The 18,865-nt window shown below is 42.7% G+C and overlaps 1 protein-coding gene across 1 annotated transcript in view; it reads right to left on the minus strand.

Moving 5' to 3' along the window:
• The window catches only part of LOC114021339 (disintegrin and metalloproteinase domain-containing protein 20), a 183,772-nt gene that overhangs the window by 52,744 nt on the left and 112,163 nt on the right, over positions 1 to 18,865 (minus strand). The window contains exons 14-16 of the mRNA XM_043527312.1: positions 18,394 to 18,586; positions 8,862 to 8,967; positions 1,459 to 1,642 (exon numbers count right to left, since the gene is read on the minus strand). Of these exons, the coding sequence (XP_043383247.1) occupies positions 1,459 to 1,642; positions 8,862 to 8,967; positions 18,394 to 18,586 (483 nt within the window). The remainder of the gene's footprint in view (positions 1 to 1,458; positions 1,643 to 8,861; positions 8,968 to 18,393; positions 18,587 to 18,865) is intronic.

Below are 18,865 nucleotides of genomic sequence, written 5' to 3' on the forward strand. Positions count from 1 at the left end.
GAGACAGGTAAGTAGCAAACTGACAATTTATTCTTACCCTTGTTTCCTGTCTTTTAACCAGTTACTGATCCATGAGAGATTTTTCCCTGTTACCCCATGACTCCTTACTTTGCTTAAGTGCCTTTGGTGAGGTACCTTGTCAAAGGCTTACTGAAAGTCCAAATACAATATATCCACTGTATCCTTGTCCATATGTTTGTTGACCTCAAATAATTCTAATAGATTGGTGAGGCATGATTTCCCTTTACAAAAGGGGTGTTGACTCTTCCCCACAAAATTGTGTTCATCTCTGTGTCTGATAATTCTGTTCTTTACTGTAGTTTCAATCAGTTTGCCTGGTACTGAAGCTAGGCTTACCTTATTCGGAGGGCAGGAGGGATATCAGGGCTGTGGCAGGGGACTGGATGATAACGGGGTGGGGGGGCTCAGGGGTGCAGGTTTCAGGCAGCACTTACCGCAAGCAGCTCCCGGAAGCACATCCCCCCTCTGGCTCTGAGGCACAGCCAGGCAGCTCTGCACACCGCCCCGGCCGCAGGCACCACCTGTACAGCTCCCATTGGCCAGGAACTGTGGCAAATGGGAGCTGCGGGGGTGGCGCCTGCCGACGAGGCGGTGTGCAGAGCCACTTGGCCATGCCTCTGTGTTCTACAGAGGAGCCGGGGGGCGTGAGGGTTTGAGCCGGAGGGAGGTCATGCTGGCTGCTTCCTGGGAGCCGTGTGGAGCAGGGCAAGCCCACGACCCCACTCCCCGGCTGGAGTGCCAAAGCGGGGCAAACTCCGACCCTGCTCACCGGTGGGAGCTGGGGGCCGGCTTAAATGGTTTGATGGGCCGGATGTGGCCCGCGGGCCATAGTTTGCCCGCCCCTGAAATAGTGGTTAAAACATCTGGGGTCTATTTTAACACTTGAGGATTTTGTATCTAGATTTGTAGTTCAAACCCAGATAGATACCCAGGCGGAGAAGGCTTAATTCAAGTTTAACTATACTCAGACCATGTTGCAAGATCAACTTTTTTGTTAAAACATTCTTCCTGAACGGTATTGTCTTTTTAGTCATGCTCTGGCATATACTGAGCAAATGAAGATGGATTTAGATAGCTTAGCAACTTCAGGAGGGAAGACGACATCTAGGGACAGATTTGTAAAGATATTTAGGCCCTGAGGTGGAATTTTCAAAAGCGCAGAGAACCTCAGGACTGTGACACTGGCCCCTACTTACCATTTCTCCATCCACCACACAAAAGGGAATAGAACATCTCCTGATCCTTGTAAAGAGAGTTAAGCTGGTCTTCTTCAGCTGCTTGTGGGTGAGAACAGGCTGTCCTTACAGGGATCGCTAAGGTTTTTCAAGTAAAAGAAGGGAAGGAAACCTGGAGTGGGGAAGAGATGTTCAAGGCCTTCCTCTCCATTTAATCTCTGTTCCACCCTATTCACAAATCTAACTAGACTTACTACAGTACCTTGTTATCACCACATGCTGTGCCATCTCCCACTGAGCCAACATCCACCGTGTCTCTCCCAGCATGAAATTCTGTACCCCAACACAAGATATCATCAACTGGGGTTTGAACTATGGACCCAAGACTTTTCATCTGAGGTATTTTTTTAACATTAACACACTGCAGTCTTCCACACAAGACATCACTGAAAGAAAAAAAAAAAAAAGAACAAAGTTGCTTAAAAGATTTAAAGAACTCTGTGGGATATTTGTGGTATGTCTTACTATGGAAGAAGACAAGTCTCTCCCATAAATCTTTTCTGACACCCATTCCCTGTGTGACTTGTTAACCCTACTAATGTTCCAGCACAATTACGGATCATTCTGAACTGAACACAGCCCTTCGTGGCAAACAGGAGCTCAATGTTGCAGCAGCAAGGTGGAGAGGTGACAGCACAGCATTGTGAAAGGTTGCTTCTGCAGTACTCCTGGCCTGATGCCGAGGAATAAAGAATTGAGTTTGTCTCCTGAATTTTGATTCTATACTGTAAGTCTACTGTTCTATCACCAGCCCTACTACCCTCCTCTGTAAAGTGCTCTGGTATGTACAGGTGAAAATGAGTAGTTTTCTCATTTCTATTGGAATTCTCACTGGCTCTGTCATTGTTGTCCTGTTTCAAATCTGAGGGATCAAATCACTGTGGTAGGAAACAATATAATGCAGTGTGAAAAAGGCTAATATCATTCTGTGGTGTATTAACAAGAGAGTTGTATTTAAGACATGGGGTTAATTCTTCCGCTTGACTTGGTGAGGCCTTGCCTAGAGTATGTGTCCAGTTTTGGAAGTCATACTTTAAAAAAAAAGACAAATTGAAGAGTCCTGAGGACAGCAATAAAAATGATAAAAGGTTTTTAAAAAGCTGACTTATGCAGATAGGTTAAAGTGGGGTATGTTTAGTGCTGAGAAGAGAACAGCAGCTCCCAAACAAGATACATACATTTGCAATAACTGCCAAAGATCATGGAAATCTATGATAGGCCTATTCAGTCACGTGAGCCGTTGCAAACCACCTATATCATAGACTGCAATTCCCACTGTCTCTCGCAAACTAAAAGATAACAAAATGAAAAGACTGGGGGTGGGGTGGGTGGGGGACCTGAAAGAAGTCTTCCAAAATGTTAAGGGCTGTTATAAATAGGACAGTGATCCACTGTTCTCCTTGTCCACTGAAGGCAAGACAAGTAGTAAGGGGCTTACTCTGCAGCAAGGGAGATTAAGGTTAGCTATTACAAAAAACAAACTATAAGGATAGTTAAGCACTGGAACAAGCTTCCAAGGAAGGTTGTAGATTCCCTGTCATTGAAGGCCTTTAAGAACAAGTTACACAAACACCTTTCAGGGATGGTCTAGGTTTACTTGGCCCGGCGTCAACATGAGTGTGTAGACTAGCTGACCTCTCAAGGTCCGTTCCAGCCCTATGTTTCTATGATTCTATGTGATCTTTTTGGACTATGTGGCCAGCTGGGGAATCAGAGTTGAAGGGTGTGGTCAGAGGAAACAGAAGAAAGGAAGCAGTTTGAAGAGTCTTTCAAGAAATCTCCCCCACTGCAACTTGAGACCATTACTCCTTGTTCTGTCATCTGCTACCACTGAGAACAGTCTAGAGCCATCCTCTTTGGAACCCCCTTTCAGGTAGTTGAAAGCAGCTATCAAATCCCCCCTCATTCTTCTCTTCTGCAGACTAAACAATCCCAGTTCCCTCAGCCTCTCCTCATAAGTCATGTGTTCCAGTCCCCTAATCATTTGTTGCCCTCCGCTGGACTCTTTCCAATTTTTCCACATCCTTCTTGTAGTGCGGGGCCCAAAACTGGACACAGTACTCCAGATGAGGCCTTACCAATGTCAAATAGAGGGGAACGATCACATCCCTCAATCTGCTGGCAATGCCCCTACTTATACATCCCAAAATGCCATTGGCCTTCTTGGAAACAAGGGCACACTGTTGATTCATATCCAGCTTCTCGTCCACTGTAACCCCTAGGTCCTTTTCTGCAGAACTGCTGCCTAGCCATTCGGTCCCTAGTCTGTAGCGGTGCGTTGGATTTTTCCGTCCTAAGTGCAGGACTCTGCACTTGTCCTTGTTGAACCTCAGATTTCTTTTGGCCCAATCCTCCAATTTCTCTAGGTCCCTCTGTATCCTATCCCTACCCTCCAGTGTATCTACCACTCCTCCCAGTTTAGTGTCATCCGCAAACTTGCTGAGGGTGCAATCCACACCATCCTACAGATCATTTATGAAGATATTGAACAAAACCGGCCCCAGGACCAACCCCTGGGGCACTCCACTTGATACCGGCTGCCAACTAGACATGGAGCCATTGATCACTACCCGTTGAGCCCGACAATCTAGCCAGCTTTCTATCCACCTTTTAGTCCATTCATCCACCCCATACTTCTTTAACTTGCTGGCAAGAATACTGTGGGAGACTGTCAAAAGCTTTGCTAAAGTCAAGGAACAACACGTCCACTGCTTTCCCTTCATCCACAGAGCCAGTTCTCATCATAGGAGGCAATTAGATTAGTCAGGCATGACTTGCCCTTGGTGAATCCATGCTGACTGTTCCTGATCACTTTCCTCTCCTCTAAGTGCTTCAGAATTGATTCCTTGAGGACCTGCTCCATGATTTTTCCAGGGACTGAGGTGAGGCTGACTGGCCTGTAGTTCCCAGGATCCTCCTTCTTCCCTTTTTTAAAGATGGGCACTACATTAGCCTTTTTCCACTCCTTCGGGACCTCCCCCGATCGCCATGAGTTTTCAAAGATAATGGCCAATGGCTCTGCAATCACATCTGCCAACTCCTTTAGCACTCTTGGATGCAACGCATCCGGCCCCATGGACTTGTGCTCGTCCAGCTTTTCTAAATAGTCCCGAACCACTTCTGTCTCCACAGAGGGCTGGTCACCTCCTCCCCATGCTGTGCTGCTCAGTGCAGTAGTCTGGGAGCTGACCTTGTTCGTGAAGACAAAGGCAAAAAAAGCATTGAGTACATTAGCTTTTTCCACATCCTCAGTCACTACGTTGCCTCCCTCATTCAGTAAGGGGCCCACACTTTCCTTGACTTTCTTCTTGTTGCTAACATACCTGAAGAAACCCTTCTTGTTACTCTGAACATCTCTTGCTAGCTGCAACTCCAGGTGTTATTTGGCCTTCCTGATTTCACTCCTGCATGCCCGAGCAATATTTTTATACTCATCCCTGGTCATTTGTCCAATCTTCCACTTCTTGTAAGCTTCTTTTTTGTATTTAAGAGCAGCAAGGATTTCACTGTTAAGCCACGCTGGTCGCCTGCCATATTTACTATTCTTTCTACACATCAGGATGGTTTGTCCCTGTAACCTCAATAAGGATTCTTTAAAATACAGCCAGCTCTCCTGGACTCCTTTCCCCCTCATGTTTTTCTCCCAGGGGATCTTGCCCATCAGTTCCCTGAGGGAGTCCAAGTCTGCTTTTCTGAAGTCCAGGGTCTGTATTCTGCTGCTCTCCTTTCTTCCTTGTGGTAGGATCCTGAACTCGACCATCTCATGGTCACTGCCTCCCAAGTTCCCATCCACTTTTGCTTCCCCTACTAATTCTTCCCGGTTTGTGAGCAGCAGGTCAAGAAGTGCTCTGCCCCTAGTTGGTTCCTCCAGCACTTGCACCAGGAAATTGTCCCCTACAGTTTCCAAAAACTTCCTGGATTGCCTGTGCACCACTGTATTGCTCTCCCAGCAGATATCAAGGTGATTGAAGTCTCCCATGAGAACCAGGGCCTGCAATCTAGTAACTTCTGCAAGTTGCCGGAAGAAAGCCTCGTCCACCAGACCAGGGGGATGAGGTGGTCTATAGTAGACTCCCACCAAGACATCACCCTTGTTGCTCACACTTCTAAATTTAATCCAGAGACTCAGGTTTTTCTGCAGTTTCATACTTGAGGTCTAAGCAGTCATACTGCTCCCTTACATACAGTGTAACTCCCCCACCTTTTCTGCCCTTCCTGAACAGCTTATATCCATCCATGACAGTACTCCAGTCATGTGAGTTGTGTCATCAAGTCTGTTATTCCAATCACATCATAATTCCTTGACTGTGCCAGGACTTCCAGTTCTCCCTGCTTGTTTCCCAGGCTTCGTGCATTTGTATATAGGCACTTGAGATAACTCGCTGATTATCCCTCTTTCTCAGTATGAGGCAGGAGCCCTCCCCTCTCACGCGCTCCTGCTCGTGCCTCCTCCTGGTGTCCCACTTCCCCACTTTCCTCAGGGCTTTGGTCTCCTTCCCCCGGTAAGCCTAGTTTAAAGCCCTCCTCACTAGGTTAGCCAGCCTGCTTGCGAAGATGCTCTTCCCTCTCTTCGTTAGGTGGAGCCTGGCTCTGCCTAGCACTCCTTCTTGGAACACCATCCCATGGTCAAAGAATCCAAAGCCTTCTCTCCGACACCACCTGCATAGCCATTCGTTGACTTCCACAATTCGACGGTCTCTACCCAGGCCTTTTCCTTCCATGGGGAGGATGGACGAGAACACCACTTGCACCTCAAACTCCTTTATCCTTCTTCCCAGAGCCACGTAGTCCGCAGTGATCTGCTCAAGGTCATTCTTGGCAGTATCACTGGTGCCCACATGAAGAAGCAGGAAGGGGTAGCGATCCGAGGGCTTGATGAGTCTCGGCAGTCTCTCCGTCACATTGCAAATCAGGATAGTAAATACCTTACAGGGTAATTAGTTTCAAAACATAGAGAATCCCTCTAGGCAAAACCTTAAGTTACAAAAAAGGCACACAGACAGGAATATTCATTCTATTCAGCACAGCTATTTTCTCAGCCATTTAAAGAAATCATAGTCTAACACATACCTAGCTAGATTACTTACTAAAGTTCTAAGACTCCATTCCTGGTCTATCCCTGGCAAAAAGCAGCATACAGACAGACACAGACCCTTTGTTTCTCTCCCTCCTCCCAGCTTTTGAAAGTATCTTGTCTCCTCATTGGTCATTTTGGTCAGGTGCCAGCAAGGTTACCTTTAGCTTCTTAACCCTTTACAGGTGAGGATTTTTCCTCTGGCCAGGAGGGATTTTAAAGGGGTTTACCCTTCCCTTTATATTTATGACAGAGCCTTTAAAAAAAACATATATAGTTGGAAATGTTATAAACCTTTTGTTTATTTCTTACGTGTTGAAATGGCAAACATCTCCATGAAATGCATAATTGTAAATAGGTTACCTAAATGCAAAGCTTCTAACATAATTTCTTAATATCATTGCTATGTCAAATGTTGTATGTACCAAATTTAGTACTATAAACTATTAAACTGATTAATAATACAAGAAGCCATTTAATGTATAGAATATTTATATTAGTGGGGGATTACTTAATTATTTAACAGTACAAAAACAACTCCCTCACCCGACTCTGGAAGACAAAAAGAATCCTCTCTCCAAAATTATGAAGAATCAAGGACTTCTTTAATAACTATTTAAGCTACAAATATTGCATTTCAAAGAGACTGTTTAGAAAACGAAAAACTTTTAGATAAAGAACAGGAGCTTTAGGACTTTTTGAGAACAGAATTTTATCTCCTGTTGAATTTGAATATAATTGAAGGAATATCTCAGAAAATAGACAGGATAAAAAGAAAATTAAAAAACTCTACAAGTTTTCTGATATTTTCCTGCCAAAGAATAAAGACAATTAGAAGCATATACATTCTTTATTCATTAAGCAGACTGCATATTTAGAAGCTGCAAGTGTCACTAAAACCAGCCCTCAAAGGCATGGAGCCAGTGAAAGGATGACAAGCAGCCAACCTTAAATCTAAACAAGACTTAAAGAGGGGTATTTTCCTATAATTTTATGACAATAGGAAGAAGAGTATAAAAACTCTCCAATGAACACCCTCAGCCTCTGCTACAACATATAACACCCATCAATTCATCCTGTCTAGCTCTACAAACAAAGTGCTACAGATACATAAGAACAGAGAAGCCATCACCAGAAAAAGCTCATGAAAACCTACCCAAGGACAACCTCCTGAAGAGTTCAATATAGATTGGTGAGAGGAAGTTAACTGAAATGCTGTCAATAGAGTAGATTAAAAAACTGGTTTTATTGTGATATTGAAATGCTTCTTGTTAAAAGTTTCTCCTGTTATGTACCAAATGATTAGACCCTATATTCCTGGAGAACATAGAATTCCTGGAGAGAATATCAATTATTGGTAAACAGAAAAAGTTGGGATTTAATTGGATTTAAGATTCTTAACATTCATTACTTGGCCTGTCTTAAAACAGCTCAAATGACTTCTTCTAAATATCAATACTTTCTTTGCGTTCATAGGATTTAGTTAAGATTAAGCATAGTAAACAATTATAAAAATGGTTATTCCTGATAATCAACAGAACTATCCTGAAACAAAGTTCTTTGGCCCATTGTGAAAAAGAAAAGGAGTGAGATAGAGCGAGAGAGCTGCCCTGCAGGAGACGTGAAGAATCCAATATGAGGAGACTTGAAGCCTGGAGCAGTCTTGCTAAATGATTCAACCAGACACACCTGGCACAGGAAGGAACCCCAAGCAGCTGATTCCCTATAAGAGAGCTGAAGCAGTTCTTTGGGAGGGAGGATGGACAGATTGCAGTTTCTCAGAGTCAAACAGATAAGAGATCCTGGGAAGGAACCTCTCTCGTTTGCCAAGGCTCTGAGGTAAGAGGCATAACCTGGGATAGATTTTTGGGATTCTGTAAGTGACTCGGGAAATTCTGTTTAAGTTTGTTTTTGGATACTTACCCCAAGAAAGGAGCCCAAATGGGCTCTGTGTTGATGAAACAGACTTTCATTAAAGTTTCTTGACTTCTTATTAAACTAAACTGCCAACCCAGATCCTTGTGTGAGAGAAGGTGGTAGGTCACCCCTTCATTGCCTTTCTATACCCATTTATATTAGCAGTCTTGTTTTCTGGACTCACAGTAATTTGTGGAAATAATACCTCTTATTAACTTAACAAGAGAAGAGCACCCCACGGGCAGTTCAGGACTACTAATCTTGAGGTTAATGAGTTTGACTGCTTGTTTTTCTCTCTCTCTTTCAGGTTACTTAAAGTTACAGGATCAGTTGAGATTGTGTGTTTGGGCACTGCTTGAGCCTTTGTTCCCTGGATCAAAGGTGGTTACCCTTCCTTTTATATTTATGACACCTTATTAAGCACAGTGGGGGTGAAAATGAAAGGTTTAAATAAACTGTACTGTCCATAAAATGCTGCTCTGCATCTCCTCATTTGTCTGATTTTCTGACACTACTTAAAATAAGGGTTTTTTTTTTATTTACAGGGGTTTCTTCTTAGTACATTTTCCAGTGGCTCAGAGACATTATATATTAAAAAAAAAAAAAAAACTTACTTGTCTTGACACTTATTGTAAGTAAGTCCGTCTCCACCGCAGTTGCCACACCGGTCACCTTTAGCATTCACTGCTTTGAAACAACTCAATGGGGCCAGCTGTGCTGCTGCAAGGAGTGGGGGGGGGGGGGGGGGGGGGGGGGGGGGAGAAGCACAAGGTAAATGACAAGACAGAAATAAAACACACAACATAGTCTACTAATTCCTCCAATCATTTCAAGGAGTTAAGGGGAAACTGAAGTTATTCATCTGTAACCAGAGTTCTTTGGAATGAAGTCTGCATATTCACCCTCATGGGAAGCACCCCTGGTGCAGATGTGATGGTGGAACCTTTAGGTAGCAGTGCCGGTTGGAACTCTGACATCCTCTCCTACCCCTGCCCTCACTGTTCCTGGATTTTCTGAGGGCAAGGCTATAAAAGGGGGCATGGCTCTTCACCCACCTCAGTGACTTCAACCACTTCATCCAATTCTCAGGTTGTACTTAGGACTCTAAAGAAAAGGAAGGGTGAGTGTGGAGAGTGAATATACAGTACATCTTGAATCTGGCTACAGGTTGATAACTTCCATTTCTTCTTTGAGTGTCCTCTGCATATTCCACCTCCTGGGACAGTTTGACAAGCAGTGCTCCCTTTGGATGGAGATGGGTCCTATAATAGAGAGAGATTGAAGTACTGCCCTGACATATTGTGCATCCAATCTGCATCCTAAATACAAAGAATAGGGTTTTGTAAAGTGTTTGCAAAGAGTTCAAAGTTGCAACACTATAGATCTGTATAAAAGGAATATGTCTAAGGCATACCATAGAAGCTGCCTTGGTCCTAGTGGAATGTGACTGAATTCTATCCAGAATAGGGTATGATGCTAAAGTGTAGGTCTCATGAAAGTACAGCTTAACCAATTCTGAATGTGTATGAGACTTAAGTACTTGTCTCTTTTTATCAGGATAGAAATGAATAGATTATGGCACTATCAGAATCATTTAGCCCTATTGAAGAAATAAGCTAAAGACTGTTGGGCACCTACAGTAAGAAGCGTGTTTTCTCCTGCACAGGTGTGGCCTTAGAAAAAAAGGCTAGTGAGTTAATTGACAGATAAAGTTAAAACCCAGTCACCACATTAGGGATGGGGATGTAGCTCTCTTCTATCCTTATGAAAAAGAGTGAATGGTGGGCCAACCATGAGGGCCTGCAATTTACTCTCTTCTAGCAGATGTGATGGATTGGCGAAGCAAGAGACTTCAACCCCCATTAGTCCTTCACACTATTTCTTTTTACTCTGGGCAGGAGGAGAAAAGGTCCTGAACCAGGAGGGGGCTGGCCTCTGTTTGTTTAAAAAGCAGCAGCCACATGACAAACCAGGAGCTCCAAAGAAGAAATCCCAGGAACTGTATGCGGAGCCACCTGTGGAACAGGCTGAATATTACAGCTGGGAGCAAGTCTGTATGGGACTTATGAGGCAGAGACAGGAAGCCAGAGCAGAGGGCCCCAATGAGAGAAACTGAGCCTAGCTTGGAAACTGGCAAGAGCCTATTTACTTCAATAGGGACTAGACTGGAAAGGGCACCATCCTGATTTTCAATAGGACTGCCCCGGCCCAAAACAAGAACCCCTATTGAGAACTTTGAACTGTAACTCTTAAGCCTTTATACCTAGCGTATTTGCAGACTTTCCCTTCCCTGCCAGCCCTAGCACATTACCCTTTCACTTAAGCATTGGGCTGAGTGATTATTGGGACCTACCAGGGCTAGCATCTACAAGGCTTAGCTGCTGAACCACCTACAGGACTTGCTTCAAAGTTGCTGTACACCAGGCATGCTGCTAGTACCTCAGGAATTTAGAGTACTTCAACACAGAGCAGCCCGCCATGATTACACAGATGGTATGGCTCTCTCACTTCCTGCAGCAAGGGAGTTTAGATTAGATATTAGGAAAAAACTAACTATAAGGTTAGTTAAGCTATGGAATAGGCTTCCAAGGGAGGCTTTGGAATCCCCATTGGAGGTTTTTTAGAACAGGTTGGACAAGCACTTGTCAGGGATGGTCTAGGTTTATTTGATCCTGACTCAGCACAGGAGGCTGGACTTCATGGCCTCTCAAGGTCCCTTCCAGCCCCACATTTCTATGATTCTATGATAAAAGCTGTTTTCACTGAGAGTTAAAATAGACACCATTCTGCTATTGGCTCAAGCGGAAGCTTCATTAGCTACTGGAGCTTCCTTGCTGGATACGGGTCCTTTTACATGTAGGAAGATTTAGTGAACCTTTTCATGAAGGTCTTAACTATGTTGTGTGTGAATACAGACTTGTTATCTATGAGAGAGTGGTATACCAATACAACTGCTAGATGGACATTAACTGCTGATAAAGAAGGTCTGAAAGTTTCAGCTGCAGCAGTTATTATAAAATATGATGAACTGGAGCCATTGGTGTAACTACATTACTACTCTTTATGCAGAGACCGAATCTCTTCCCTTTGAAGCTATAACACTTATAGGTTGATTCTTTCCTACAGTAAAGTAGGACATGTACCAGCAGACAGCAAGATTGTTCTAATTCTATCAAAGACCTGTAGTCTAGGTTGTCAGATCTGGGTGATCAACTCTCCAACAAATCTGGAGGAAGGAGAGATTGGTAAACTCCTTTTGTTAAATGGAGACCTGGCAAACACTAAATATCTTGGCCACAATGGAACCACTAGAATTACTTTGGCTCTGTCCAGTTTTATCATCTTTATCACTTTGTGAATGAGGGGAAATCAGAGGGTGGGTGGGAAGCATATAGACAACCTTGACACCAGTTTACTAGGAATGTGTCTGAGATGGATTGGCTGTCTCTTCCTGCTTTTGAGCAAAATCTGGGACATTTTGCCTACTTGCAATCAGGTCTATATGCAGATGTGCAAGCAGAATTAAGAGAAAAAGGAGGATCTGGGGGAAGAGATCTTAGTCAATTTTAGGATAGAGTGAAAGGTAACCCTAACCCTAACCACGCGAGAGTTGTAAGAAATACTGTCTTCGCCTTGCTTTAGTTGATAAGGATGGAATGCTGACTTAAGCAGAAACCTTGAGATAAGGTAGCATCCGGAGGGAGTTTGTATAAACAAAGGATAACCGTTAGCTGTTGATGTATGTAACGGGAAAGTATAAATACCTGTCTTATACTGCTTGTAAGGGGAAGATCTGCCTATGGTCGGGGCCCTCCCTGTCTGACTGCAGTCTTCCCTTGCAATTGCTCGTAATAAACTGTCTCTGGCTTGTTGCTAACAAACGCAGAATGAGGATTTGTTTTCTTCCATGCAGAGGACCCCCACAGGTTGAAGATCTTGTGTATCATTGAGATCTTTAATGACCAATCCTGGAGTTCTATTGTGTGTCTACCCAGTTGGTCCGCAGTACTGTTGCATTTCCCTGCAAGGTGTAGCATTCAATACAAGATTTTCCCTGTACTGCACCACTCCCCCACAGCCACTGCTTCTCTGCATAGATGTGTAGATGAGTGCTTTCTTACTTGTTTATATAAAACATCACTTTACTTGATAGCAAGGACAACATATGCCAGCTGCTAAGCTGCACTGTGGTCAAAACTAAGTGAGGCAGAAAAGACTTGAGAGCTTAGCATATTGCTCTGAGTTCCAGCATACTGATGTCTAGTTTAGTGTCCTGGGAGTTCTAGTGGCCACAAACTATCAATGTGAGCTCCCCGCCAAGGTTGGATGTAGTTGAAACTATTGTTGCTGTTACTGCTGTATAGTTTAAAACTACTCTCTTCATCTTGAGACAGTCCACCATGACAGAGGAGCAGGGTCACATTCTTTGATATGGTCAATATTAGAGACATATCTAAAATAGGTCTACTTGTTTGTCAGTCACTGCTGGATAGACCACATTTCCAGTTAGGTATAATGTTTCACCTGCATAGCTGAGTCTATGAGGTCCATTAATCTGAGCAAGATGATGACTTTCTCACATGGAAATTGGTGCAGCAAGGCTATGGCTGATAGAATCTTTGCCAAATTTCCTCTGGCAAGAAGGCTGTGCTGATATAGGAGTCCAACATTGATATCCACAAGGTAGTGGGCAAACTGGGAGAAGTCCAATATTCTTAGACCTACTTCTCTAAGTACGAAGCACATGTAGGATATGGGTCCCACTAGACTTTATTCTAACACCACTAATTAGTCAGTTCTTTTAGTATGAGGTTACAGGCTGTCACTCTTGAGGCTCTCTGTTATTGCTTGCAATCATTTATTCAGATTTAGGCTTGACTGTGAACCACTGATAACATATACACACACACCTTATAGGAGTTCCATCTAGGTTGAATATCCCTAGTTTGTTTATGAAAAGGCAATGCAAGACAGTATTAAAAGCCTTACTAAAGTCCAGATATACCACATCTACTGCTCCCCCACAGCCAGAAGGCTTATTACTCTGAAAAAGAAAGCTTAGTTTGGTTTGGCTATTTGTTCTTGACAAATCCATGCTGACTATTACTTATCCCCTTATTATCTTCTAGTTGTTTGCAAGTTGATTGCTTGATTAATTGCTCTATTATCTTTCTGGAGACTGAAGTTAAGCTGACTGGTCTGTAATTCCCTAGATTGTTCTTATTTTCCTTTCTATAGATGCGCACTATATTTGCCCCTTTTCCAGTCCTCTGGAATCGCTCCCGTCTTCCATGACTTTTCGAAAATAATGCTCATAGCTCAGACATCGGCTCTGTCTGCTCCTTGAGTATTCGAGGATGTTTTTCCATCAGGCCCCAATGACCTGAAGACATCCAACTTGTCCAAGTAATTTTTAACTTCTTCCTTCCCTATTTTAGCCTCTGATCCTACTTCATTTTCCCTGGCATTCATTATGTTGGACATCCAATTGCTACTAACCTTTTTGGTGAAAACTGAAACAAAAAAGTCATTTAGCACTTCAACCATTTCCATATTTTCTGTTACTGTTTCCTCCTCCCTTCTTTGAGAAACAGGCCTATCCTTTACTTGCTCTTCCTCTTGCTTCTAATGTAGTTGTAGAATGTTTTCCTATTACCCTTTATGTCTCTAGCTAGTTTAGTCTTATTTTGTGCCTTGGCCTGTCTAATGTTTCTCTACATACTTGTGGTCTTTGTTTATATTCATCCTTTGTAATTTGACCTAGTTTCTACTTTTAGTAGGACTTTTTTTTTTGAGTTTCAGATCACTGAAGATAGTCTGGTTGAGCCAGGGTCAAAGAATTGAGTTTCTTTGGGTCTATTATAAGACAGAGATCTCAGTCCTTCTTTGGGATTAGGAAGTACCTGGAATAAAATGTTTTAACACTGACTCCCTGTACTATGACCCCTTCTTCCTGTGGAGAGAGCTTCTGCTCTAAATAGGTTCACATGAGAGTTGACTCTGAATTGGGATTATAATAAAGGGAGAGAATTGACTTGGATAGTGTATCTGCTGTGTATTATTTCTAATATCCATTTTTCCGGTGATATAGCACTCTAGCTGTCCTGTCAGACATGACACGGCAGTCTTCAAATGGGGTAGATCAGAAATGTCTCAAAATTGGTCTGCACGTCTCAGGACTTATGAAATTTACATCACATGAAGGCAGACAAATACCGACAAATTTTAATAATGCTTGTATGCAAATGGAAGAAGTCTAAATGCTAAGATTGGTTCACTTGACAGCCTAGTATTAAATGAGGATATTGATACAATAGGCCTCACAGAAACTTGATGGAATGATAATTAATGGAACATGGTAATACCAGGGTACAAAATACATAGGAATGACAGAGTAGGTCATGCTGGTGGGAGATCACCACTACATGAGAAAAAGAATAGAGTCAAATATTGGAACAACCTTAAAATTAATTAAACAGTACCACAGAATTTTTATGAATACAAATTCCATGCTTGAATAAGAGGAGTACAGCAGTAGGAATATGCTACCAACCACCTGACCAGGATGGTGACAATGACTGTGAAATGCCCAGGGCGATTGGAGAGGCAACAAAAACAGAAACCCAGTAATAATGGAGGATTTCAACTATCCCCATAATGAATGGGAACATGCCACCTCAGGACAGGATGCAGAGATAAAATTTCTAGACACTATTAATGAGTGCTCCTTGGAGCAGGTAGTCCTAGAACCCAAAAGGGGAGACGCGATTCTTGATTTAGTCCTAAGTGGAGCATAGGATCTGGTGCAAGAACTGAACTGCTCCGTAATAGCAACCATAATGTAATTCAATTCAATTTAACATCCTTGCAGGGAGGAAAATACGAAAGAAACCTACCATACCAGTGTTTAACTTCAAAAAGGGGAAATATGCAAAAATGAGGAAGCTAGTTAAACAGAAATTAAAGGGAACAGTCACAAGAGTGAAATGCCTACAAGCTTCATGGAAACTTCTAAAAAACACCAAAAAAGAGGCTCAAATTATATGTATGCCCCAAATTAAGAAAAAAAGCCAGGAAGAGGAGGAAAAATGCCAGAATGGATATAAAGAGTAAAAGACTGTTACAGACAAAAAGGCATCCTTTAAAAATTGGAAATCAAACCCTACTGAGGAAAATAGAAAGGAGCAGGAACACTGGCAAATCAAGTGTAAACATATTATTGGGCATGTCAAAAAAGAATTTGAAAATCAACTAGCCGAAGACATGCAAACTAACAGCATTTTTAAAAAAAAAATATCAGAAGCAGGATGCATACCAAACAATCAGTGGGACCACTGAACTATCAAGCCACTAAAGGAGCACTTAGGAAGCCAAGGCCTTTGCAGATAAGATACATGAATTCTTTGTATTGGTCTTCAGAGCAGAAGATGTGAGGGAGAGCTCCACACCTGAGCCTCTCTTTTCAGGCAACAAATCTGAAGAACTGTTCCACACTGGGGTGTCAGTAGAGACAGTTTTGGAACAAATTGATAAATTAAACAATAATAAGTCACCAGGACACATAGTATTCACCCAAGTTCTGAAGGAACTCCAATATGAAATTGTAGAACTACTAACTGTGGTATGTAAACTATCACTTAAACCAATCCCTGTACCAGATGACTGGCAGATTGCTAACACGATGTTGAGTTTAATAAAATAAATAAATAAATAAAAAGCTCAAGGGGTGATCCTGGCAATTTCAGGCTGGTAAGCATAACTTCAGTATCAGCCAAATTGGTTGAAACTATAGTAAAGTACAGAATTATCAGAAACTTAGAAGAATATGATTTGTTGGGAAAAAGTCACCATGGCTTTTGTAAAGGGAAATCATGCCTCACCAATCTACTAGAATTCTTTGAGGGGATCAACAAGCACGTGGACAAGGGTGATCCAGTGGATAGCTCTTGGTTATTATGTCCTGACATTTCTAAAACTGTTACTCTTAAATTTAGAAGTCTGAACAGCTAAAAGGTTTATTTTGGCTTCTCTGGACAGGCATTCATGGGATTTTCAAAGAGTGAAGGAAGAGTTCTGGAGACTATCTTCTAGTTTGACTGGAAGTAGAACTGAACTTCCAGGCAACTATAGGTAAGGGAATCAAGTCCTATCCTGACTGACAGTTCTGGTTTTGCCTTTAGTCTTATCCTAAGAAGAATTCTAAAATAGAATATCTTGAGTACAGTGATTTTTTGAGAAAATGCTCGATCTAGCAAGAGATTACACATAATTCCCTGTAATCAGGAGCCTCCTCACAAGAGATTATGTTCCTTTCCTGCATTCCTGACAATCAAACAGAAATGAAGTAGTTCAGTCCCATGTCTGATTCCCCAGATTCTCACAATCATTTGATTCTCCTCAAAAGTTAACTGTAGGGCTCTGATGCTTGAGAAGAGAACATTCATCCTTTTCTTTGGAATCTAGTCTCCAGAAAAGGAAGCATCCATAAATTTAGTAAGAAAAAAAAAATCTACAAATCTAAGAATTGGGAGCATTCATCTTTTCTTTGGCATGTACAATAGGCAAGGAAATATTCATAACTAGTAACTAGACACTGTGGGTTTGAGTCATTTGATCCCTGAGAATGAGGGTTGTCACCTTTTCATCAGCCTAATATAGCCAATATCTGTCGAGTAAAGTATCTAATTTAAAAAAAAAATCTAATGCAGTGTGCTTCAGTACCATAAAAATAGTAAACGAGCACTGCAAACAACCCAAACATAGAAACTGGGAATTTTACATCTGTTTAGGATATTAACCCTTCAGACCAAATGTAATGGTATCAGCACCCACCTCTCATAAGCACCCCCCGCTCTGTTCTGATATATGCCTGTAATCACTCAGTTTTGAACAGGGCAGCACCCATTTCTCACAGGCACTCCCTTTCTGGTCAGGTGTATGCCTGATTTTCTTTCAGTTCTTACAATGGGGTGGCACCTGCTTCTCACAAGTACCTCCCCAGCTGATGGCTCTTTCAGCAGCTCTTCAGTGACTCAGCCCTTCAGTCACACACAGTCCCCCATTCCAGATTATACAATCACCAGTTCTTTTTCACAGCCCTGGAATGTGGCCATAGCACCAAGGCTTCTTCCCCAGAGGTACTACCTTCTTTAAGAGCACAACAGGGGCCCACCTCAGTACCTTTCATTGGTGTCCTTTCAGCAGCCCTTCCTGGGCTCAGTCTTCAACCAGAACAGCAGGGCCCATCACAGCCCTCCCCCAAGTCTGGCTAGATTCTGGGCTCAATCCCCTGGGGTCAGACTGCCTGCACTGACCTGTCCATGGTTCTGCTGCCATTCCAGGCACCCAGTCCTCCCTCTTTGACCTACCAGAAGGAACTGGCTGCTCTGCCACTGCTGCTTCCTTTTATATGGCCCTTCTGGCCCCTGATTGGTCACTCCAGCAGCTCCTCTGATTGGCTGACTGGAGGACTTCTCCTCCGCTCTCTTCTAGGGAGGGAAGAGGCAGGCCACAAGGCCTCCAGCAGGAGGCCTCCGGATCTAGTCCACCCTATCACACCAAAGTAGATACTGAGAATGATTGCATTCTTCCTGGGTGTTTCAGCACTCTTTCCTCTTTAAAATGCTTCCCATCTCATTAGTTCTCACCAAGCACCTTCTGTAGCCAAAGAAGACACCCATACCACTTAAGAAGGTATCTACCCCAACTTTCCAAATCACCTGTTCCCAAAAGTCAGCAGTCTTGTGTGCTAGGAGCCACTCCAAACCTCTTCTATTGCTTCCTGAGCTAGGGAAGTGTGTAGAATCCAGCAGCAGGGGAAGTAGGGCACAGTGAGACTGTTTAGATATTTCAGTGATTGGTGTTATAGAATAACAATTCTTATCTTTAGGTGTGATATGCAAAATCCACTGATTAGACAGGGGAAGTTCAGGGAGAAGGACAGATTCCTTGCAGAGGTGAGGCAGGATCAACCAAGACTGCAGCCACTCTCAGCAGCGACACAAACTCTCTCTCCTTTGTGCAGAGCCCCCTGGCCAAAAAGTCTGTTTGCCATCTTGGGATTAGGTATCATTTAAGAACTGGCCAATTTCGTAAGAGTTAATTGATGCGGCTATGTGTTTTTATAAATAATAATGCAGGTCTTGCCTTTGCCAAATACAGCTTTGCACTGTCTTTCATGGTTATGGCATCTCCCTTGGAAACAACAGTCTTTGGTACCGCATGGAGTTCCATCTTGCTTAAATACATCCTGTGGGCACCAGTTTGAAGTCCCATTGCAGTACTCGGGAAGGTCACACTCACCAATACTTTCTCTGCATATTTTCCCTTGTCTATGAAGCTGTTAAAATAAGAATACAAGGATCTGGATGTGATTTCTCTCTGGAAGCCTATTTCATGAGCCACCATTTACCTTCTTAAAATATGTTTGTTTTAGAAGTCCCCAAACATCGAACAGATAAGAAAAAAGCCACCTGAAGTTTCTTTGCCATTTTTTTTAACATAGATAAGATAAGAGGAAGATGCAACATAAATACTCCTTGTACTGTTTATTAAGTAGTGCACTCTAATTCCAATATTTAAAATATTTGTGATTCTTTTCCACTCCCAAATGATGATA

This window comes from Chelonia mydas, chromosome 1 (genome assembly GCF_015237465.2).
Source record: "Chelonia mydas isolate rCheMyd1 chromosome 1, rCheMyd1.pri.v2, whole genome shotgun sequence".
NCBI lineage: Eukaryota > Metazoa > Chordata > Testudines > Cheloniidae > Chelonia > Chelonia mydas.